Here is a 25762-nt window from a genome sequence, read left to right as displayed (position 1 = left end):
ATAGTGTTCTTGCGGTCCGATTTTGATGTATTGCAGTCATTATCTAATAAAATGCCAGCATCAGAGATGATGCATATGGGCTCTTATGCGCCTTTAAAAGTGGTCGCCGGGGAGTAAATAATGACTAACAGTGCGGCAGGAATCTGCACTGTATCAGCCTTCCAGCGAGTTAAATGGAAAACAAAGGTGGGATGCAATTATCTGTGTGTGCTGGGCCGGCTGCGTAGCGTTCAGACCGGCTACTACACCACAGAGAAAAAGACTTTACTTAAGCTGGTCGATACGGTGAGTTTTTATGTCTTAAATGTGCTTTCAGGTGGTCAGGACAAATACAGTCTCTAAGATACAAACATTCAATCCATGAACCACATTTGCAGGTCAGCGTTTGTATTGAAATTAACATAATCCAAAAGGTACGGTCACTCTAAACCAGAGGTGTCAAACATAAGGCCCGGGGGCCAAAACTGGCCCGCCAGAGGGTCCAATCTGGCCCGTCGGATAAATTTGCAAAAATTACACTGAAGATATCAGCTGAAAATATTTGATAAAATAAGAAACTGCACTCGCACCTTGCACTTCTTAAGAAATTCATGGTTGTTCATTACATGTAGCTGTACTTTTTTGCACTAAAGCAAACGGAAACATTTGGAGTTGTCGTTATTTACCAGTTAATAAGCTATTGTGTTACTGGTCTGGCCCCATTGAGATCAAATTGGGCTAAATGTGGCCCCTGAACTAAAATGAGTTTGACACGCCTGCTGTAAACCGACATCCAAACACTGCTGATGATGAAGGCAGACAGGTTTACCTTTAAGGTTTTACCTAATACTTTTGAAATGGTGCCGGTGCTTAGAAGGTCCCCGAACCAGTGCTTAACCCTCTGGGGTCGACAGATGCGCCGGTGCGTTTAAATAACATGAGCAATTTACGACGACGCAGCAAGATGCTCTGCAAGAGCCTCTGTTTCAACTTTTGTGGAAAGTGCTAACTTCAAACTATATACCATTTTTTAAATTGTGTTGATAGGCCAAGTAAAACTATACTTATTAGATAAATAATAATGTTGTCGTCATGTTTGGTGTGCGGAGAAACGGTGAAAAGCGCAACGTTAGCGAGCCGAGATCGCTAGCTAGCTTCAAATACTCAAAACAAAGAATAAATAGACACCTCCCTTTTCCTATGGCAGAAAATCAACCCATCAACCAATCAGGAAATGATGCGTCACTGGTTGCTAAGGACAGTCTGGTTACTACCGCCTGCGTTACCATTAGCCATCATGGTACCAATTATTAGCACCCATCCCTCACGTCACCTCACGTTGTTTGTGTCTGTCGAAAAACTGCTTGAACCCAGTTTGATCTGAGACTACAACGAACAGCTGGTAGATTCTGCGTGATACCTTTTCATACCAACAGGTGGCAGGAGTATGTGTTAAAAAGGGGAAACCGGAAGCGATAGGTAGAGATACGAAACAGTCATACAGAGCTGGCCTTTCCTGACTCAGCCCGATCAGCTACTCCACAGTTTATCTGTTCCAGATGATCGCGTCGTCGTGGGAATATCGCTTCCTTTGAACTTTATCGTTCTGACTCCGACACGTCCGACATCCATTGTGCGGCGTGTCACAGAATTTCATTGGAGAGGACTTCATTTAATCTCGGATGCCTTGCTGAGCTCAGAGACCACATTAGATAAGGAGCTGTTGATGTGGTAGATATTGCTGGCTGAGATAGAAGAGTATCGTATTCCTGAGGGGGGCTTCGGAAACAGATGGCTCCTGGCCTAGAAAAGTTCAGCCAGACACTTTCTCGACGATTTCTTCGCCTTCATCCAGATTCTCAGCCGAGCGCAGCTAGCGACCGCTCAGCCTCTCTGCCTTGAGCAGCACAATATACGCAGTGCTACGTCCTCGGTGCACATTATGAGAAGACTAAAATTTAAACTATACGGAGGCTCGTCTTTCTCCGGTGGAAGAAACAGCTAGATGCAGTGGAGGAACAGGAAGGAAGAGAGGATGTCACATTCACAGCCTTGCTGCTGATTTGTAGGAACAGATGATGTGAGAGGTTTTCACACAAGTCTGTCCTCAGCTCGAGTGCTTTAAGTGACTTAAGCAGCATGTTGTTTTCAAAGCACAAGAACGCCAAGTGGGCCTCGCATCCGTGAGGTCGGTGGAGTTGTGTCACGTGAAAACTTTGCCACACATACATACAGTACAGACAGTATGTAATACTGAAATCTGTGTTTTCTCCAGCGGAGAAGAGCTTTCACTCCGTTTCTTTCTGCATCTCCCATTCCGACTCGCTCCACGCCGGGTTTAGTGATATAATATCCTTGGGACATCACGGAAAAAAAAGAGAAAAGAAAGAAAATCAAGAGCCGTGCGCACACAAAGGCTCATAAAGAATGAGCGAAGAGCGCGCGGCGCGGAGTTAAAACCAACACAGGGAGAAACGATGAATAAGCACGAGGACCAGAAACGCAGCGGTTGGCCGAGGTTGGCGGCAGAATCGCGGTGAGTCAGTTTTCAAAATGTTTATCTTCTTGCCTCGCCGTGAGTAGCTATTTTCAAGAGACCATTGTGAAAAATCCCGATATGGTAATGCACTGCGTTAATACACGCGCTACAATAAAAAGAGATAATATAACTGCGGCTTCATTTCTGTTGTTTTAAGGCTACTACTAATTATTCTAATTACTGATCTCGGTCTGCAAAACACCCTCCTCGCTTCCTAAACCTCGTTGTTTTAAATGTTTACTGATAAACACGCTGGGAAGCAGCCAATCTCGCATTTAAGGAGCTAGAACAATTGACTTAGTGCTTTTTTTTTTTCTCCTAAAACAATTAATTGATTATCAAAACTGTCTTGGCGCCGCAGTACAGTACTGACAGAGGACTAAAACCGTAAAGACAGCCAAGGGGCGACATATATAATAGTCGTCTGCCGGATTCAACGCCACTACGTTGCAAGCAGATGGCACACACCCCGGCCTGCTGAAGCACTCAATCACCTCATTAGACACGTACTTCCATGTAATGTGCTTATAATTGAGCACATGGCCGACTCGTTGCAAGGATGCGTTCTGCCGGGCGCGCGCGCTTCGACACCCGGCTTTCACTCGCAGCCGTTTGTCAACGCTTAATTACATACATGCGACTCCGGACTCTAATTCAAACATAATTCAATTTAGCGGGAACCCACGTGAGGCGACAAAGAGCGCGCGCGACAGTGAGAGTTTGACAGCGGGGATTAAAACGCGGCCGGTAAGTGAATCATTTAATCCGCGGCTTAAAGACAGCTGGTTGTGCGGAGAGCTGTCTGCCGGCCGAGGCGGCGGCGGAGGAGGAGAGGAAATGAGTGACAGTTAGCGGGAGAGGAGAGGAGAGAGATTTAAAAAGCAGCCCCCCCTCTCCTCTCCTCTCCCCTCCCGGATCTTCAACACTAAGCGACCCAGACGTGCCTGGCTAATGGGGGCTGCCATTTGTTCAATCCTGTTAAATATGGAGCAGTGAAGGAGGGAAGGGTGGAGAGACTGAAGGAGAGCTGGTAATAGAGGGGATTGATCTGAAAAGCGGCCGCGCTCGAGGTAACTGACAGAGACGCTGGTGTAATGTAATGCATTTAATTCTGGACTGACCTACCGGCCGCAGAGACAAAGAGACTGATAGCGGTTCAGCCGAACAGCCCGAGCGAGTCCGGACGCCTTTGTTCCAGCTTTGTTTCTGGGATACGCCGCGACCTGGACGACTTTCACAATCTCATTTACGGTCGCATCTGCGTCTCCCCATAGGGCCTGCGAGGCAGGTCCGCCGGAGTAAATATATACTGCATTGTTTCGCAGATATTGACTTACATATTCACCCGGCATCGCGGTGCTAGCCTGCTCTCGGGAAGCAATTTGTAGCGGAGCGTCCTGCTCACTGACTCTTCAACCCCACCACATTACATCCACCCCCAACCACCTTCTGATCATGTTTCTACTCTCAGGCCTGTACAGTGCGACAATTTTCGTCGCATTTGCCATTAAAAATCATTCTGTGCAAAGAGAAATATATATCTACAAGCACACCTTCGAAGGAGTTGCGCTGGGCAAAAACTGCAATGCATTGTGGGGTTAGCAGGCAATTGGAAAGTCTGCTTACATTGCACGATGCTGCACTTTTGTTTTTTTCTTGTCTGTTAGCGTGTTAACATTACTGTTAGCGATATAAAATGGTGCAACGAGTCTGAACGAGATGGTCTTCTCTTCGGCTCAGACAACAAACAGCTGCGTCCAATCATCTTTCACTTTTTAACAGTTTTTGAGTCCAACCGACACAAGTAACGCTCCCTTCTCCAGCGCCGGAACCAGCGCGGTGATGGTCTGTGATCTTCGACCCCAAAAATGTGTGACCCACAGAATGTTTGACATGAATATATCAACCAGTGTATCATTTGAATAGCTTAATAATGAATGCACGATGATGATAATAATGATGTATATTTATAATTAGCCGAGTAGGCTGAATGTGGGGGTCCCTGGCCTGAAAAACGTTGCAGACCCCTGTCCTAGAAACAAGGGAGCTAATGAATGCAGCCAAATGATCAGTGCTGTTCAAGGAGCTCCTTTTGGCCTTTTTTCTAGTTGTCTTATTTTTGTTCTGAAAGTTGTAAATAAAATTGTTTATTTGGTTTAAAGGAATTTGTCCTATACTAATACATTTTCTTGAAACGCACTTCACCCTCGGCCCCCTAGAAAAAAAAACTACTTGAGAGTCCTGTGTATTTAAACATGATGTTTTGATAGTTAAACAGTGTTTCTGAATTAATTATCAGTATCAAATTACATTTGCCAATAAACATGTTAACTGTCCACCTTTTACCAGGACTGGGCGGGGCTGCAAACTGACAGCGCACCCTGTTGGTGAGGACGAGCTACACATCAAAATAAGCTGACTCCAACTTTTTTCTGCGCTCCAGTGACGTAGTGAAGTCTCGGCCGATCATGTGTGTTTGTTTCTCAGTTAATTTTTAAATATATGATGAGACTACAGCAACTCGACAACAATGTGGCTGACCACAGTTGGGTGTTTTATAACTTAGCTGCTCGTAGTGTGACGATGAGAGAGAAGAACAACGAGGAGGCTGGGACTAGTTTTCATCTGAGATTGTCAACAAAGTAAAAGCTCTTCATTAAATGACATTGATAAATAAAAAAAGCCATCTCCTGGAGTTTTCTTATCTTACTTGTAACCTCCTAGTTCATGTGTGTATCTTGCAACTGTGTTAAATACAATAAACAGCAGTGTCAAAGCTAATGTGGCATTGAGAGGGTAGTTTGTACTTTACTTTCTCCCAAAGGTCCAGAAATGGGCTGGTCATCCAGTGCCAGAAACGGCACAGTCCTCTCTGGAATATTTCGTTTTCATTTCTAGGAACTTTTTTTTAAACTTAGTGTTAAGCGTTTGCTGCTGTTTCAATGCCACGTTTGCCGGAGTGTACTTAGCCTTTTCAGTTTTATGCTTATTTTTTGGTCGCATTAAATAACAATGTCCTGCTACCACCTCGCCAAACATCCACACTGCATAATTTACTAATTGCTGTATAACTCACTTCATTTTCCGCACTTTTAGTTCTTCAATTTCTGGCAACATTGATGCCAGCCAACAGTCACTACTGAAGAAGAAGAAGAAGAAGAAGAAGAATTATTCATCTTCTTTGTTGTCTTTTTCGCTACTGTGGCACTAGCCAACCACCATTAAAGAGCAAAAAAGAGTTTTAGTCTCTACAATGATGTGGTTTTGGTTTATGGCAGGCCCAAAATAATTAACAGCAAAAGATCGTTTAAAAAAATACCTGGATGGACCTGATACCAATCTTCCGATACAGATGCAGAGCTCCCTAAAAGAAATGCAGGTTAAGAGAATGAAAAGCTGGGCCAGGCTGGATGTTGTCAGTAATAAGGCATCAGTGTGTTTGATGTGTTAGCTTCTACCAAATGTTTGAATGCCACCTTAGTAAACTACCATGACGTCCACCACAAATCATCTTTAGCACTGACAAAGGTCAGCTCTTAATCATCTTTGAAACAAACATCTTACAATACAAACGCTATGTGTAGATTTATGCTTCCAAAACAACATTCATCTTTTTCTTCCGAAAACTGTTGTGCTCGTGTCCTTCTATAATGCATCGACGCATTTGCATGTTACTAAAAGCAGAGAAAGAAAGAAAGAAACCAAGCTAACTATAAGTGCATCCACTTCTGTTTAAAGGCCTGCGAATGCTTCCTGTGGTCCCTTGGAAGCGTAGAAAACAACACTGCGGAGGTGCGGGCCTTCCCACAGCTGTCAGAGTCCCGCGCACGCCTGACGAACACTGGACAAAATGATCCGCCAAACTGTATATTTTATGTTACCCCCAGAGGGGATTCACGCGGAGGGTTAGCGCGTAGTAAAAATAAATCGGCCTAGGGTTTTAGGATAAACAAACTGATGGCTTTTGGAGCCAATTAGGACGTGCCCCCGTAACTGGAGTCTTATTTTAACGGGCAGAAGATTCAGTGGCTCCACTCAGGGAAAAAAAAAAGCCCCCAAACCTTCTTTGAAGTTCCTCTCTCTGTGGGCGGTAATGTGGCATGGCACCCGGCCAAAACCCACAAACACAGGGATTGAATAACGCCTGCCCACTGTCCCCGCTGTGGCATTCATCCCGAATGCCACAATAACAAATATTCAAAGGCACACACTTACAGATATGCAGATAAACACGTACGCACGCACACACACACTTGATTTTTTTGACAGGTCTCCTCAACTGTCAACATATTCAGCTCCCTGCCAGGAATAATCTATAACTTTTAAGTGTGGACCCGAGAGGGTGAATGCGTGAGTGGATTTGAGTCTGCACAGTGTTTACGCGTGACAGTCAAAATAAACTCCATGAATGGAGACAGATGTGTCTCTTTTCTGTTCAGACGTGTTTGCGGGTTTTTTCGGGCTCCAGCAGCATTCATGTGAAGTTACGAGAGATCTCCGTCGCCCCCCCCCCCCCGAGTTCGAGTGAGCTGCAGGAATACGCGCCGGTGTATTTATGGATGCTCCGTGTAATTCATAGGCCTGAAGGGTTTAGCTACGCGGCTGGTTCATGACAACGCGCTCTGAGAACTGGCGGCAACTGGTCATAATCCCGCAGACACGCACATCGTATAGATCTCATCCTATGTTGGATTTTCCTTTCCCCGAAAACCCGCAGGACGTTCAAACCAAAAATACCACGTCTCGAGTTACGAGTCAGAAACGTCTCGCTTTTAAGGGACGCGAAGTTAAAATAGGAAAATGTAAAATTACGTTGGTTCTCCTCCAAATGTGCAACATATAGATGCGCAAGTTTGAGCTGAATGCGAATCTTACAGTTCTGTCGTAGAATTGTTCTGTCTCTGAAGCAGCTCGTCCCTTCAGTGAGCTGATATGCTGGTGTCGTGGGAGCGTTCCTCACAAGTACTTTGTACCCTAATGTCAGTTCATAATGGCGCTGGAAATACATTACCCAAGGGGCACTACGTGTCGCTCGCCTCTTTGTTATTTATTTTCGCGAAAGTGTAACGTGATGCCTTCACTGCGCCGCACACACCAGAGTCAGTTTAAACAGTCTGAGGCTCCACTATTCAGCACCGCATTTAAAAGGCATCAGAATTTCACTCCTTTTTCTATCCAATCAATTTTTGTTTTCACTTCAATTTCAGTCGTGTGCATCGTTCTGTTATTGATATTATTGACTTTACTGTGCATAATGTTGTACTTGTGGCTTCTGTGAAACAAGTCCTACGTTCCCTTCAAACAGGATCTTAAGTCTTAATGAGCCTCGAAAGCTATAAATGCAGCAATAATTACACAACAACTAGTGCAATGCTCCGCGGATATCAACTAACAGAGTAATGTAGGAGCTGAAAATTACAGCTGTATGTATTATCCCAGAGAACTGACACAACGTGAAAAGTTATTTACAGCGTGGAGGCTCTTTCACTGTGCACTCTGAGGCTACGTTCACCGGAAAATCTAGATCCGCCACGACGGTCGGTCTATACTTACGCAGTTTCACCCAAAAATTGTATTCGTGCGGACGTGGCCTGAGTGTTGAGCCTGTTCGTCGCAATTGTGTATGTGTGTACACGCGTGCTGTCTGTGTGCTGGTGTCAGACGATAAAAGAAAGACGACTCGCACCAAGGATTCTAACTTTAGCTGGACCAAAAGTGTTTCGCCCTCCAAGACACTAAATCGTCATCACCTGTTACAACGAATAGCAAAATAATAATCATAAAAAATCTAACAAAGAACAACTAAAGAACTGTATTTAGAAAGCCCAGAGGCGCCCAGCTGTGAGAGCAAAACCAACCGTACTTGGTGAGGAGCCGTTTTTGTGACGCCAGCGAAAGGTTATCTGAGAAGTACCAGAAGGTACAAGTACAGAAGGAAGAGGAGTGGGTGTTGCTGCGTGTTTGCTGCGTGTGAATCTGTGCTACACCTGCGGAAAGACGCCGACCGTCTGGGTACGCGCGGCTTCATTAGGAAAGAGCTGTGGGTACGGGAAAAAAAAAACACACTGCTGCAAAGAAATGACAGCCTCGCTGTGAATCAGCTGATCCCTCCGCAGCCAGACGCCCACAGTAGCGAGTTCCCACCAGAAGAAAGTCGAACTTCAAGGTTGAGGAATGGAGAGCTGAATTGGAGAAAATGAGGAGCGCAGGGAGCTTCCTGGCTCTGCAATCTGAGACATATGCAGCCCGGTAAACGGGGTCAAAGTTCAAACTCCAGCTATATTTCTAGCCTTGAGTTCTTGTGACGTGTCCACGGCCCCAGAGTGATCGCAGACAGCCCGTCCGTGGATCCGAGCGCATGGAGTCGTTTATTTCCCCGCCGTTTTTCACGGCGTATCTGCTTTGGACGACGTCGTGATGCTATAGAGTAATAAGATGCTCGTTAGGTGGAGCAGAGCACAGCTGCAGAGCTATGAAACGGTGCAGGCGAGAAATCCGAGCGGAGCTCACGTTACACTCACGGCAATGTGGGGGGAAAGGAATGATACATTTTAGTTCAGTGGCTGTTGTTCTTTTTTTTTCCTTTTTTCAACATCCGACTGCCATCATCACCTTAGGCAGAAATTCCTTATCCATCCAGATCTACTTGGACACCGAAAAAGAAAAAAAAAAAAAGATTCATGCCGAGCCTGTGCAGATGGAACGAAGATAGAGAGGGGGAAATAAGGAACAGGAGAGGCCTTATAGTCGTGGAATACAATGAATATTATGTGTTTTTCATCATGTCAACGGAATCTGATAAGACCACCAGACACGAGATGGCAGAGAGATCGAAATCTGAGCGAGTTCACGGAGCTCCAGCGTCCCCGTTTACCCCAGCGGTGATTCAAACAGCGGAGGAGGTTCTGCAGTGATGTCAAAACGCACCTTCGTTTTACATTACATGCGTTAAAAACGTGTTGGAAATTGCAATGCCCTTCAGCCACTCCCCCCCCCCCCCCCCCCCCTCCCGTCCCATCCCGTCCCTTTCTTTGATTTAGACAGGAACACGGGGTACAGAAAGTTCTCTTTGAAATCACTGCTCGATTAGGCTGTCTGAGGGAACGAGCGGCGTATCGTTTAAAACGTCCAACATTTATAGCCACGCGCCTCTAGGATGACAACAGTGTCATTTTGGAATTCATTTCTGGGCTCTTAGTGTAATAGTGGTCGGATGAAGCAGGTGAAGCGGCGCTGTAGGTTTTCGGGAACGTGCGGCGGCTGAATTGACATTTTAATTTAGTGGTGGAATGAATAAAGACATATTATTCAACGATTAAATGTGTGTGGTGTGCGAACGTACATTTAGATTTTGAAGGTGTGCGGGGGCATCTGGACAGGCAATTCTGGTTAAATTATTATGTGTGTGTGAATTGGTGGCTGTATAATAATATGTTTTTATTCAGTTGTTTTCAGGGAGAAAGAACTGAAGTGAGGGTCAAGATGAAAACCTCTATTTTTTAAATTTTTTTTACATGCCACAAGCGATGAAGCTGCATTTTTGTGCTGTGACCGCTTTAAAAGACGAGTGCGGACGCAGGGCGGCCATTGTTTTAGCGCTTTAAAGGTAAAGAATTAAATAAACTCGCCTGTTGAAATGTTGCCCAGCGTTGCGTCTTTGAAGCTGTGGAATCTTAAGCTTAGAAATATGAAACGGGGATTAAACCGAGCGTTCGATTCAGGCACAGGTTTTGTTTAAATCGGATTTAAAGTCTGTTTGATTCAGCGCTCATAGAGGAGCCTTAACAGGCAAACTCTCAAGATCATTACACGTGTAGTGTATTTCTGGCTAGCAGGTGCAAAAATCTCCTCTTCGCAGACAATATGTTGTAGGCATACATATGCTTACATTTGTATTCGTGTCACTTCTATCGCCTGGCTACAGAGACTCTATACAGGGAACTCTATAGTTTTTGCCCAGCGAGGATAACATTGTTTCTATACTGTCCAAGACAAATCAGCCGTGATTTATAGACAGACAGACAGATGTTTTCCCACGTTAAATAAATGTCATCTTTTAAAATAAAACCAATACACCAGCAAATATTTGAATGTCTGTGTACCTCAGGGTTTGATTACAATTCACAGTTCTCAGTAGCTGCGTTTCCATTACAGTTGTTCGCAAAGTAAAAGCCGCATTTATGAAATTTTGCTTAAATTCGCTTGCGCTTTCTACATGTTTTCAATGAAAGGTGTTTTGCGAATGAGCTGTAACTCATAATGTGTCTTCATCATCTCTGGTGACGGGGAAATGAGAAAAAAAGTGTTCACATTGCAACCGTGCGATACACTTTTATATCGATAAGTTGGAAAAAAAACACCTCATGATACAATAAAAGCGTTTTAGTGATGTTTGAGAGCTTTTCTGAAAAGTAGGCGTTCTCATTACCATGCATGTCTTTTGTGTGACCGCATTCAGAATAAGTCACAAGACTGAACTTTTAGCATTCAGGTTTTCAGTGCTGCCTGTGTGAGAGGCCGAGCATATTCTCCAGCAGCATGAATATTGAACAAGACCAAAAAAAAAAAAAAAAAAAAAAAAACTGTGCTCTGCTTTGACACTCGCTTGAGGGTTCTCTGCTCAAATCTATTAACAAATCTTCCAGCTCCAGGTAGGAATGCGCAACGCTGTGATGTGAATGATAGTCGTGCCGAATATTTGATCTCCCAAAAAATCCAGTTCGCATCCTGCACGACTCCATCTTCATTTTCGTCTTTAATTCGTCTCAAACGCATCCATTTTTATTGCTGGAAAATCCAAAAAGACAGTTCGCAGTCAGACCGTTTTACAGTCGGCTCAAAGTTGAATTTAGCGACGCAGCAGAAGCTTTTTGAGCTCAGCGTGTGAGAGTCCAGCTCTATAAAATGAAAAACAAAGAATAAAGTCTTTGAAAGAGCCACAGAAGAATGATGAAGATCAGTTAATTAAACTCGGTTGAACTGAATAAGATCAAGGAGCAGAATGGCACTCTTTGATTAATCTGACATTCATCCTGTTATATCAGTTAATGGCTTTATTAGACTCCCTCCGCCACGATATGATTTCATCACGGCGCACAAGAAAGAAACGGACAGTCTGAGGTGCGTAGTCCGCCGGCAGCTGGTGCTCGGGGAACTTTCTGAATTCGGTTTGAAGAGTTTTCTCCACCAGTCGATACTTAACAGAATCACAACAACGATTCTATCATTTTTCCCACTAAGAACACAATGGTTGGTTTATATTTTGCTCTTGTGTCAGTGACCTGTACATAACCTTGCATTCCATTTCATGAGGTGGGCAGGTGTGTGATTATATGTGTAACACCTCAGTGCAGCATAGCTGGCCCAAAACCATCAGCAGTTTATTTGTGTATTTATAATTTGGCAAGGGACGGACGGTGTAGATTGCCAACTGTGTTTCCTCTGTGTTTGGCTCTGCATTTAGAATGAAATGGATGGGCCCAATTATCTGTCAGTCTGATGGTCTGGTATTACTTTTCTCAAGATCACTTCCAGCGTTTCTGTCTCATTTATTGACAACATTTAACTGATTGACATTTGATTAATTGGTCCAGATCAAGGATCTGTAGTTGTTTTCACACACTGCAGATCTGAACTTTAGTCGACATAACTCGGTGGAGCTGTATGTGAGAGCCCAAGACTCTAGTAACCAGACAGTTAAACTTTATTTTGACAGCTCCTAAGTCGAAAGTCCTGAGCTCATGATGTTTTGTCCCCTGCACACTCTACCCAGGGACCCAGCTGACACCTAGGGCAGCCTTGAATGTGACAGTTGAATGATCACTTGAGACTGATCCCCCCTCGAGTCCCCATAGACCTCAATGTTGAAATGTCCAATTTTACAGTCCAACTGATAAATCGCCAGGCTGTCCGGCACCGATCGACGCTGACGTCAACACTTATCTGTCACTAATAAAATGCGGGTAATATGGTATTACCTTGCTAAAGACTTTAACCGAGTCAGTAATGGCTAAAGTTAGGATAACGCTAGGATAACTAGCTTAAATGTTACCTTGCTAAAGACTTCAGTCAGTATTGGCACCATAAACATAACGGTAGCCTCAAAGTAATTTTACACTCACTCAGGCAGCTGCATGCCATAGCAGCGCAGGACTGTGAAGTGTCGGGAGCCGTCCGTCAAAGAGTCATGTGCCAGTTTTTGACATTGCTGGAGTCAGGCACAACCAAGATGGCGAAATCTAGAGTCATTCACACTGAGCTTCAGAGCTTCTCTTGGGGGAACCCATGTCGTCACAGACTTACAGTCCATAATCTGACACAGACAATCTCCTGCTGTCTGCCACATGTGTGCAACCAGCTTTCTGTGTTCATGGCGTCTGTTCTTAAGATTTCATCTTACAGGGGGGAAAAAAAAAAAACAGTCTGATTGTCAAATTCTTTTTTGTGGAGGACATGTAATTAGTTTAATTGTTATTTAGGGAAAGACACACTGAGAAATAACTCTTTTAGTTTGTCTCCCATGAGCTGGAGAGAGAGAAAGAGAGAAGGAGAGAGAGAGAGAGAGAGAGAGAGAAAAAAATCATTGCCAATATCTAATTAGCCAATGAATAATTGCTGAGCTAATAGGCACCTCAAGATGCAATCTTGAACATAACAGTCACTCTCCAAATTAATGTGGCTGTGTACCACGCTGTGGGACGAGGCACTTCTACTCTCAGTGGCAGTGAGTTTTACACCCTGTTGCTTACCGCGTACAATAGGAATTATTATTATAACTCTAATAAACACACTGCTCACAGACGCCAGCCAAAGACTCCATGTCTCCCAATAGTGCCGTTTATTCCTCTGTCTTTCTCTCTCCCCCTTTGTTCAGATCGCTCAGATCACACGGAGGCAAAACGAGCCCTCGATCTGACGGCATCAAAGTCGATTCCGAAAGCGCACGTGAAGCATCCCTCCGAACTTCCTCTCCTTCTTTTCTTCCTCCCTTTCGCGCAACCTGTCCCGCAGTTTGATAGGAAACAAACAAAAACCCAGCTGCGCCAATCACTCCTTTGTCAGCGTCGGGAGATGAAAATCGGGAAAAGCGTTTTTTTGCACCAGAAAAGCAGCAGCTCTCGCATGCATGCAAACACGTTTATTACAATCCTGCCAGTTTTTTTCCACAGCGAACGTCAGAGGAGCAGCTCTGTTGTTGCTTTGGGGTTTCCTCCAGTTCGGTTGTTGGGGATTCTTTTCCCTTCAACGTGCAAGCAGCACAGCTCCAGAAACCGCTGTAATTACAGGACGCGGCTTCTAGAGTCTTTGTGAATAGCATTGGCAACTCAAACTTTGATCTGGTGCGAGGCTAGAAGACATGGGGCGCTGGGGTTAAAATAGAGAACCACACGGAGTTCATTTGGGGGTTTTCTACAGTCGAAGGAGAGACGGAGCCAGGTCGCCTTTAACCCACAGTCACAGTTAAGCCATGAAACCAGTGGAGAGGGGGGATCATGTTCAGCTGAGGAAAACAGTCATTCCTGTTAAATTGCTTACACAGATCGGTCCGTTACTTATGTGGACTCGCACATTTGGTGGTGCCAAAACCCATTTGAGGATTTTGGTCGAACTAAATATTTGCAGAAAAATCGCAGAGAATTGCTCAAATGAAAGTAGCTGTGATTTAATGAAAAACTATGTGTGGTTTAAGCGGCAACATTTTTGCATCAGTCCGCATTCAATCCACAATTTCGTAAGTGACTCTCAGCCTGTCGGTCGTACGCGTCTGCTTCGCGCTTTTTACGTCCGTGTGTCTGAAACGGGTTCACTGAATCCCCGCAGTCATCCGGAGCCGGCAAGACAAATATGCTGATAAATCTACGGCCTCCAATTTGAGAGGGGCCGCGACAGAGAACAGCGCCATTATGCACAACCATTTACTTTGATTGAATCACAATGCAAACGACAGCAGGCCGCTGCGGCGCAACAACACGTCTTTCTTAGAACTCTGCATTCTGCTCATTCATGTGCCAGACGCTGCGTTGCGGGGACTCATCAGTTGTGTGCGTCGTTGCCTTTGTTTTTTTAACGCGCCGCCATGCAAGTGCTGGTGTATCACGTCAAGTGCGATGCGAGGTTCAGATCTAGACTGCGAGATATAGCGGCATTATTACAGAAATGGAATTGAACTGATGCAATCAATTATTTATTTCCACAGCCCTTTTGCTCTTTGCGTAGCTGCACATGCATTAATCAGAATATCTGGTGCGCTCGGAGACACACACAATGCTTGTGAGCACTTTTTAACCTCTCACCGTTGCAGCCTTTTTGCAAAAAAATGCCTATTTAGGACATACCTAAAGTATACTGAGTGCTGTTTATGAACACTTTGGAGCTCGTGCATGGTCTCGGTGTCTTTTGAAAGCCAATGTTCTATCAGTCAGAACCAGTGATACTGTTCTTGAGTAAGTTGGCACACAGTTAAAAAAAAATAAGTTGTGGGGTTGAGTTTTTTTGTTTGGAAATATTGTGCTGGTTGAAACATGTTGCATGCAGCATTTACTCAAAAACAAGGCCTATGGCATCATTAACTCACTGCGCATCCATCAGTAAACTGTATTGTATGTTGTATTCTCAGTTTGTTAGTCAGCATGTTACTGGCTCCTTGGTGTGTTGCACCTGATAACTCTAACCACTTCAGTTAGCGTAGTGAAAATGAGCATAAACCCAAATCAAATCCTTTCCAACAAAGTATTATGAACAATGTCAAAGGCTTCACTGGTGTGAAGAGCTAAAAACGTACACAAGAAATTCATAGCATAAACACAGATGAAGACAGTCAGACAGGTAGAATCAACAAGAGCTGAGTTTTAGATTTGCTCATATTCTGGAAAACAAAGTGCCCCCAGTCAACTATTAACAGAGTCATTTTGCTGTGTGCAATCGTATTGGATTGGATTGGAAGTGGATTACTTTGATACGGGAGAAAGCTCGGGGGAACGTGTGGATGATTCTCAGTGTCTGGTTTTTTTTTTATTTGCCTATTTTTGATTCCTGAGGAGGGGAACACAAGCTACTGTTTGTCAAACACGACACATTCAAAATATCAAATGATTTTTGTCACTTCTGTTTTTTTTTTCTTTTTTTTTCTTCCCTGGAGTCCAGAACTAGTCCAACACAGAAAGAAACAAACCAGCTTTCAAAAAAAAAAATCAAAAAAAAAGAAACGAATAATTGAGCACACAATGGCTTAAATAAGAAACGGTTGGCTAATTGCTAAATACGTGTAGTCAGACACACAAACTGATACTGTGTGCATGCTCTCTTAGTCTCTCGCATTGTAACTCTTCTCCTTTACCATACAATGGAACAAACATGGTCTGACGTTAAGCCTCATCTACCCAGGAGGCGCGGTGTGAGCAGCATGTTAGCAGAGGAGTGAAGTGTTCACATAGGGGGTCCGCATGGGGAGCAGTACTGAGCTGCAGGTCACTGGTGTTTTGAATCCTTTCGAGCCCAACACACATTCACGGTAGATCTCTCTGTCATTCAGCTTTCAGATATTCCTCTTTTACGTGCGGTACGGATGTGTACCGAGTGTTTTTGTGCGTAAACATCTTCCTGCTGCACAAACTCCCTCGCTTCAAATAAGCCGGCAATATGCATGAGCGTGCGACCGCTCTCCGCGCGAGTCAACGCGGAATCGCCTCCAGTGAATCAAGTTGCGGGTACGTGCTGTCAAACTCCATCAGGAAGTTGGCGTTATCCCCGTCTGAACGCGCGTCGCGCAGAAGTCTCGCAGCTGCCACACATCAGTCCCACGCCGACCGCGACACGGTGGCAGCCACTGAGGTGTCAGGGCTCCCGAGACTCCTTTTTGAACCGGTTTTCTGAGGAAATCGTGAACTCCTCAATAATGCTGACAGTCTCCTCGGAAGCTCGCGCGTCTCTGGAGAGCCTTCACGCTTAACACGGCTGAGGTGGCAGATTGGATGGGAGTGGATTGAAGGACTGCCTTCCCTCTTCCTGAGTAGCTGAGAGAGCCGCTATATATTATACGCTGAACATTTGCTCTCTGTCAATCTTAATGGAGAAATATACTCTCGCCCAACATTAAAATCTTCTCCCGCATGACATTGTTCCTGAAATAATCTCCTCGCCCTCAATATGGGTCCCATGATGCATTTCTGCAGACCGGAGGTCACACTGGTTGATGGAAGTGGGACAGCGGTGCTAAAAGTGTCCTAATGATACTCAAGGCTGAGAGAGTAACAACAGATTTACCACTAACATCCACGGTATTCACCGCATACCTCACCACTCACCTAGGTATTTCTTAAAAACAGAAAAGTGTTATCCAGAGGTCTCTATAAATGATGCACAGTGATGGATCATGTGCTTTGCGGAAGAATTCTTATTCATGTAGCATACACACTTGCCAGTCCATTAGATACACTAGGGAAACACTTTGTGACGCAACAGTCCTGCACTAAGTCGCCCTTTATGACTGTGAGGATATTCTGATTATGTCGAAACAGCACCGGAGAGGAGGCGATTCAACTTTATGGTCATTTTGGGGGATCTGGTTTGTTGTGCTGTTAAAATGTGATGAATTAATGAACGCACATATTTTAATGTTCAGCAAACGGTGACAATACACCAAACTTATTTTTTCTCCCCCAAGTTAACCTGTAACGTGGACGCTATGATATTGGAAGTCTGAAGGTTTCGAGTTGGAATATAGAATTCCCTAGTTTTCATGAAGGCATCATCTGAGGCAGCATTCAAGTAAAGGGGAGTGCGGGAGTTTGGGAACTTCTGGGCTAGAATACTCAACAGTACTACAAACCACTGCCTCCAAAATGGAAATGCAGTCGAATCAACAGCTCTCTTAGTACTTTTAACTAAAAGCTGAATGTCAGAAACCTACATGAAGCTAAGATTTAGAGTGCACACTACTCAACCATGACATTATGACCACCTTCCTAATATTGTGTAGGTCTCCCTTGTGCCTCCAAAACAGTCGTGACTCATCAGAGAATAGACATGGGTCTACTGAAGGTGTCCTGTGGTGTCTAAGAACAGAATGTTTTTAGTGGGGGCCTCTGGGTCCTATGTATTGAGGGGAGGGGTACAAAAACTACTTGTCGTTCAATTCCCAACACCACTGCCAGGCAACTGTTGTCTTGAAGCCAGTTTACGGTTTAACGTGCTAACAATCAGTCTTCAGAAAAGTAGCCAAAGTACTTATAAAAAAAAAGTAAAAAAGTATTTTTTTGCCATTAATGAAACGATACATCGGTTGATCATTTTGCAAAACAGTTCTGACAGAATAATCTAGACTGAAGTGATCAGAGGTCTTGCATGAGCATCTGGATCATTTTCAGCAGCTTTGGTTTTAAGTCTCTTTTATTGAATGCGAGAAGCTCGTGGATTTCAGGTTGGCACAGGACAAAGCATTCCCCACGAATCCTTCTCGGAGTTGACAACATCCAACAGTTCTCTCAAACAAGACCGTGGATAGAGAAGGTCTCGCATTTCCAAATCTTCTGAAGTGTCACCGTCAGCAATTCATCCCGGTTCACTTCCTTCCTCCAAGCTGCTGCTGCAAGTTCTCTCTCTGACTCCCCACTTACTCGACATCACTCCACGGTTAACTGTCCCTCCTCTTCTTCTTCTTCGACTCTCCCTGTCCGATGCTCTAGTCATGCCCGATCATGTCACGTCTTTTCCGTCATGTCATACGTGGAGGTCAAATACGTATCAAGCCTGTTTTTCAAATGCAAGGAGGAGAAAGTGCAGATATTGGTGTAAAAATGTAGGGAGTGCAAGTAAAAGAAACGCAGATACCTGAAAGAATGAGGCAGCTCTCAGATCTCTACACAACCAAGTTTGACCAATTTCCATTGACAAGGTCATGAACACCACGAGAAGGGTCTTTCTCGCGAACACTGTAAAGGCAGCTCCGTTTGAAGGCAACAAATCACTGCATGCGCCTCTCGTCCATCCTCGAGTGCGGCACGAGGAAGCGTGAGAGGGTGAAGGGACTGGATATAAGATTGGGCGAAGAGGACACAAATTTCAGAAGAATTAGGGACTAATGATGGTGGTGTTGCTGTTGGTGGCCAGACCCAGTGGTATAAAAGAAAACCCTCTCTTAACAAAAACTGAATAATTAAAATTAGCATTTTCCATCTTGCACTTGATGCTAAAAGCCCTTGAATCACTGCTGGGTGGAAGATTAATGGTCCTTGAAGAAAATGAGTTGCGATTCAAAGCGAGCGAATATTCTCGCATAAGTATGTTTGAAGCTAGGACTTCATTTTGGTGCAGGATGCTCTTTGAGCCACTGTTATGATTCTCTTAAGAACACAAGCTACAAATTACTGACTTAATTACAAAGCACATTATGGGTATAAGAAAAGAAAAAAGAAAAATCAAAAGACTTCATTCAACAAAGGCCACTACAGGCTGCTTCTCGGTTGTAATGATGCCACAAAAAAAATAAAAAATAAAAAAGACTAACCTTGTTTTTTTGTCTCCTAGATGCAATTTCGAGACTTGATGGGATTATTTAGATTTTTATTGTGAAGGCGGAGAAAGTCGGGAAGGTACGGGAGCAGAAAGAGGGCACCGACCGCTCCAGAGGAATTGATGCCAGATGGTGTTCTCATTTAAGGAATTAAACTGCAAAATGAAAGTGAGAAATGGACTTGGCGGGGCGTGGTTGCTCTTTCAAGGCACACGCACGCGCACACACACACACGCGCACACACAAACACCGGCCCGGCCTTAAGGCTCTGGAATCATTACTCAAAGGCGTAATGGTCGGGTTTTCTTAATGAATAAAATTCCACAGTTAGCCGAATATACAGTGATTTAGGTAATTTATCAGCCGCTAATCTGGTAAAGCTCGCGCCCGCTTATCAGCGGGGAAGCCCTGTACGCTCAGGTGAACGGCTCTTCTGGGGAGCCTGCGGTTTCGTTTCGATGGAGGAAACACTCCTCACGAGGACTGTAACACGATGAGCGGAAAAACATGGAGCAGATTACATTTTAGTTGTTATGACTCAGTTCCCTCGAGTGCTGAAATTGCAAATTGAAGCTAACCAGCAATATATCAGACCGGATAGTAGGGAAGCTATAACCTGAATACTTCTGATCTGCGTTTGAATTTGCAGCTGAGGAGTGTTTGTTTTTTATTCTTATAAAAAGAAAAAAAAAAAAAAAAAAAAAGGCATAAAACTCATAATCTCAATGAAATGCCAAACATAATGGGAGTGGACAGAAGCGGCGGCAGCAATCAGAGGATTGACTTGTGGTTAAAAAGTTGTTTTTGTGTTTCAGGTCCTGAGGAGATAAATGCCTCTGACATAACTAATGCTGGCACACACCCACGTGTGCACGGACACACACGTGCAATTATATACCCACTGTCATTGAAAGAATTATGTCGACAATCATTTGATAATATCTGAACTTTTCAACCCTTCCAGTGCAGCAGAGTGACGCTCCCTGTGTGTCCTATCCGCTGATAAGAAATCAGTCAACGGAAAACTAATAATCATCTCCGCTGTCTACAATAGCATCCTCTCTTTTATGAGAGGAGCTGTAGTTAGATTGCATTGTTTAAAGCGGCTTTGAGGTCTGCAATCAAACATCCCACCTGCAGCGAATGCAGCAGGAACCTTTTGGTTCGGGTCGGTGAATAAACTATATCCTTCTGTTTTATACGGTGTATCCTCCTTTCCAGAGAACGATCCGGCTGCGAGCTCTGTTTCACACAGGCTCTCACCTCTAACAGGGCTTCGCAGGATTAACACTCAACTATGAACTCTTTCCATCTCCCCTCACTGATCTCCAGAGCGAGGGAATCGCATGTGGTCTCTGAAGCAGGAGGACGCTCTTTCCCCGGAGCCTCGAGAGTTTCTACAAAGGCTTCGCTCGAGACGGAAGAAAGAGACTATTTCTTAGCAGCCCAAAAAAAAAATTAAAAAAAAAAAAGTAAATAAGAAGCCCGTCCTGGACGTGCAGGGGAAGACCACGAGAGACGGTCAAGCTCGGTTCAAAACAGTAAACTTGAAAGGCGCTTTCAAGTCTTTGTGGTTTTCTGAGCACAGGACGTTCCCACATTAGGCTTTTCAGGGTGGACAAATAAGAGCGGAGCAAGCTACCTTTCAGGTGTCCCCATTTTTCAAAGTCTGTGGACACGGTGAGAAATGTGCCGCGGTGCTGCTGGGGAATATGTTTTTCCTCAGCCTGCACAATCTCTATCTCTAATGGTCCACGCCTCGCTGGTAGAAGCTCCGACAGAAGCAGCGTATGCAAATTTTCGGCGAAACAATGCTTTTTTTTCGGAGCGTATGCGACAACAAAGAATGTGCGGCACGAGGGGGATTGATAAGTTCACGGGGATGTTTTCGCATGTATTTTTCACAATGAGAACTTGCCTCTGTGTCTGCTGCTCTTTTAGAAAGAGAAGCTAAAAACTCACTTTGATCCAAGCGAAAAAAGAAAATATGGAAGACTAAAAAAAAAAATGAAAAAAATGGAAAAAGCCAAGGGAATGAGTTCCATCGCCTTCAGCACATGACGACATCAGGGCTTGACTTAACGGAGAAAAAATTTCATAAAAAAGGGAACTATTGCGGGAATTGAGTTGGATCAAATGAAGCGGTCCATTTTTTTGTAAGCCCGGGTGAGTGTTTGATGCCCAAAAGTGGAGTATGTACTATAAACAGCCATTTGAAGACCTTAAAATTCGAGGCAATACAGGGGGTTTAGCCTTGTTTAGGACTTTACTTCCTAGAGTGAAATAAATAAAGATAAACTGAGAAGACGATGTGCTTGGAAATTAGGGGAAATGTCTACCCTGTGAATTGACTCACCTCCATTTACTCCTGGCCTGTTAAATAAACGTGGATATACTTGAGACCCATGGCTGCACTGGCAATGTTGCTTTTCACTCGCTGGCACATGAAGCGGAGAGAAGAACCCAGATATCGCTGCAAGAGTCAGAGTCTGAGTGTATCACACAGCTCTGTCTGAAAGTGGAGGAGAGCGTCCACCTTGAATATTTACTTTCTCTGCCATGGCAAACTGAAGAAATAGAGGGAAATTGCTTAGGCTGTCAGCGCTTTCTGCCCAAAGCTACAGCGGTGTCACAGTTCAACCAGTTCTCTAGACAGGATTTTTTCAAAGAAAACTGGCGCTATTTTAGGTCTTTCTTTAGTCGACAACACTTGAAGAAGAAAGATGGAGCGGCGCAGATGAGCTAATGATGAATCCTTTTTACATTAGTCAAAAACCGTACTCTCTTTTGATTCAAAGATTATACGTTTTAGCAAAATAGCATCCAGCTGCAGTGCACAACGCGGCTCCCCGGACGTGTCAGGCTCGCGACATTCTATTGTGTTCACTCTGTATGGATGAGTGGCACCGCGCCATGTGTGTGTCTGACAAAGTGCAGCGGGGAACAAAAGAGAGAGCTGAAATTAAGAGAATTTTACTCCAGCGTACGACAACTCATTACGTTAAAAGCATCCCGACGAGCGTCAATTTGTCTCGAAACCAAAACTTGGACAGACGTCGACCTCCGGTGACTGAAAGTCGGTGAAATATGTCTGTGTTTTTAAAGCCACCCAAGCTGAATCCGGTGACGGTGAGCTCCGCTACCGACGGTCCTTGTCCAGATTAGTAGCAGCTCTTTCGCTGATGATGTTCCACTTTACATGTAGAGAACAATAAAGGAACGGGCACATGGGAAATGTGCAATCAGAGATCTGTTGTGTGTTGTGTAGTTTGTAAAAGTTAAACACATGTCATTTCATTTCATTGGTGAAGTTATGCTTCATAGTCGACATTTGCACGCTGGATATTCTCAATATCTAGATTTTAGCTGCGTTTACCCAGTCTTTTGAATCTCGAGAACTAATTTTTGGACCACAATCTAAAGGGTGCACCAGGATTAGACAAATTAGTCCGCCAACCAAGGGTTGTCATGATCATCCGCAACTATACAACAACCCGCCCAATTCCAGTCTGGCAGGGCAGTGACGCATAACACTATAAAACAACGTTACCACCCTGCAACGCTACAGACAGGCATCAGTCAACTCAGAAAAATCAGAGTGCCACAAATGGTAGCCTTTAAGTCAGCAGATGGATCTTTGTTGGAACACTTGATCAATCCGATCATCTGAAAAGTATTACACACCGAGCAGGAACTTTTAGAGTTAAAATAATTTCTCTGGAAGCTCATTTTGACCCTGGTCCCTGCAAAGGAAGTGCACAGACAAAATCAAAAGGTTCCTAGTCCCCGGACAAAGTTCCACAGGTGGAAAACGTGGCTTCAATGATAATTCTCTGATACGACGCTCCGTCTTTCTGCTATACTGAACACTCATTCAGTTTCATGTAAAGTTATGTGCGCCTCTAATAGAAAGAAATGAAAATAAGAAGTGACCTGACAGAAAGCATATTGTTGAGGAGTTCATTTCTGCCATATTACTTTTCCTTACCGCCTCCAAAAAAAGTCAAATGATGAACGTTAATGCTCGGAGGCAGCAGCAACGGCTTTATGTTGCGGCCAGAAAAAAATGAAACGAGCCAAGAAGTTAAAGAGTGAGGTTAAGAGAGCCGTTCTGTTAATGTAATAGGCTGCCTCGAGGCTTCGGTAATTTGTAGCCAAAGCTGCACGTCAAGGTAGGGAGCGCCGGTCCCGGCGAAAACCCCCGTCAGACGGGTCCTAATTGACCTTTCGGAAGAACACAAGAAAACAGACAAACAGACAAACAGCTAAGGTGCAGCAGACCATGTCTCCATCTCAGGTCATCTGCCTCAGCGGCGAGCCCGAGCCTTTCAGACCGACAAGTTCGCAGAAAATGGAAACTTCGAGCGCTGCAAGTTCGAATTTGCTCCACACCGCGTGGGACGTCTCAGAACACAGGAATAAGCGAAAGATCTGAAAACTGATCCGTTTCAGTGCTGCTGTTCTTTAAACCTAATCCCAACCGTAGGTTTCTGAAAGAAGAGTTTGAGGGCTGAAGGGAAAGCGAGGCGGAGAGACTCAAGTTGGCAAGAAAAACCGTTGATGCCTTCAGGAGCAGAACTGAAGAGGAATGCATCTTCGGCGCGGGTGAAAATACAAAGGCAATAATCTGCTTTGACAAAGCAAAGAGCTAACACAAATTTAAAGGAAATGTTGCACGGTTTGTGTCAGCTGTATCCTTCACCACATGGATGAGCTCACACACTAACAAATCATTACAGGTGGAATCAGAACACATCATCAACGCCAAACATTCAGGAGCAAAACCCCAGCATTGAGATCAGTAGTAACGAGTTTTGGGAACGATCTAAAAAATAAAAAAAAATCCTCACTGGAGGACGCTAATAAAGGTTTCCATTTCTTTTGAGAAGCAGTCACAGAGCTCATCGATTTGTTTGCATCCTCCATCAGTGCCACTGGGCTGTTTATTTATTTACTTATTTCATTTCATGTAATTTCATTTAGTCCAGCAGCAGCGCGCTGATCCACCACAGCACCGAGTTGTTTATTTTTAACAGAGAGAAAAGAAAATTAAAAACGGTTCGTGGATTTCAAGTGGGAAAGGGGTGGAAGCGAACTCCCCCCTTCACGTCACGTGCAATTATTTATTTATTTAAAACTTGATTTTTTTTTTTTTTTTTTTATGTGATGCTTTCCGTTCAGTAAAACGAGGAGGCTTTTTTTTATTATTTATTTATTTGTTAATTATTTTTAATCGTGCACTGCGCGTGCTACTCGCCTGGTGAACTGGATGGGCTGCAGGGCGCTGTTAAAATTCAGATCAAGTATTTGGAAGAAGGTAGCTCTTACCCTTCTCTGCACGTTTAAGAATAGTAAAAAAATAATAAAATATAGGGGGAACAAAACCGCCTATAGTTAGGCTGACATGCCCTGCTGGGAGGTAAGAAAAAAAAACTTCAGAGCTCCCTGTTAAGTAAAAAGGTGCAAAACTTACCACCCCCATGTCCAGCTGCTCGGTAGTCACAGAAGGAGCCGCTCCAGTCAGAGGCAAGAAGCACAATATCGGCACCAGCAGCAGCATCTCAGGAGAAATATTCCTCGTACCCTCGTGAAGAAGAAGCGCAGAAACCATGATGCCCTATGACAGGCTGATCCTGCAGGGCTCAGACATCGACCCCCGACGGCCGCATCCACCGGATAAATCACACGCCGAGAAAATACCTCCAAAAAATAAAAAAAATAATAAGTCTACCTCACTGTTGAGCGCAAACACATAAAACACATTAAAGCCGGTGCAGGTGAAACAGTTATCACTGGAGCAGCTTGAACTTGTAACTGTCACCAGAGAGGAGATAAACTGCGCTGTCTTGTTTGAAGTCCAACAGAGGTGAAATAAATAAATAAATTAATAAAAACCGGATAAATCCCCGAAGCGAGACGCGCGAGCTCCTCGCTCAGTCGCTGCGTCTCGAGCTCTGGAAAATGAGAGCAGCTGCCAGCTGCGCGCGGTGGTGTCGCGAGCGGCAGAGATCAGACTTCAAGACAGGCACGTGAACACATCTGACTTCCGGTCGGAATCCCAAAATAAAAGCCCTCACAGAAGGCTTAAACCGGCAGGCGATACATTGAAAAAAGCGTAATTTTACCTCCAATTTGAAGTCACCAAAGTTAATACTAAGCTTTCAAGGATCGCTGACATAGGTTACAGGAAGACCATATCATAACCTTCGTCAAAAATGGTCACACGGTGGTCATAGTGTTTCATTTACTGATTTTGGATGAATAAAAAAGTTTTAAGAGTGAATTTTGTCACGCATCAGGATCGCATATCAACAAATATTAGAAATTGCCGCGTTATATAGTTTACACAGTTATTATAGTTTTGAATAGCTAACTAGTTTTGGTTCTTTCTTTTGTTCCCCCTCAATTCTCAAGTTTAGTCTCAATTATTTTCCTTACTTTACGTCTCTATTTTATGTATTTTTATTCATTATTTTCTGTTTAATTTTCCAACATCTACTTTTATTCATTTACATTTTGAAATGTTTTGTGGATAATCGTCAGAGGCAAGATTTGAGAAGGTCTACCATACAAACAAAGTACAACACTGAAATCATTTGACTCACACTACAAACCCAGTATTCTAGTCTGAACAAGCATATGGCTCAATATGGATCTATGCCTCCCTGTGATTGTTGTGTTTCAGAATATTTTTTCTTTTTATTTTATTTTGGCTTTTGTTTTTGTTCTAAAGC

At 44.0% G+C, this 25762-nt stretch overlaps 1 protein-coding gene across 1 annotated transcript in view; it reads right to left on the bottom strand.

The window, feature by feature from the left end:
- Positions 1-24980, bottom strand: part of mmp17a (matrix metallopeptidase 17a) — an 88454-nt gene extending 63474 nt beyond the window's left edge. Inside the window, exon 1 of the mRNA XM_047570622.1 lies at positions 24502-24980. Coding sequence (XP_047426578.1) covers positions 24502-24639 — 138 coding nt within the window. The 5' untranslated portion in view covers positions 24640-24980. The remainder of the gene's footprint in view (positions 1-24501) is intronic.
- Between the last annotated feature and the right edge of the window lie 782 nt (positions 24981-25762).

Source organism: Mugil cephalus, chromosome 19, assembly GCF_022458985.1.
Source record: "Mugil cephalus isolate CIBA_MC_2020 chromosome 19, CIBA_Mcephalus_1.1, whole genome shotgun sequence".
In the NCBI taxonomy this organism is placed as follows: Eukaryota; Metazoa; Chordata; class Actinopteri; order Mugiliformes; family Mugilidae; genus Mugil; species Mugil cephalus.
Note: the sequence above shows the minus strand (reverse complement) of the source record. Positions and strands in the feature narration are given on the sequence as shown.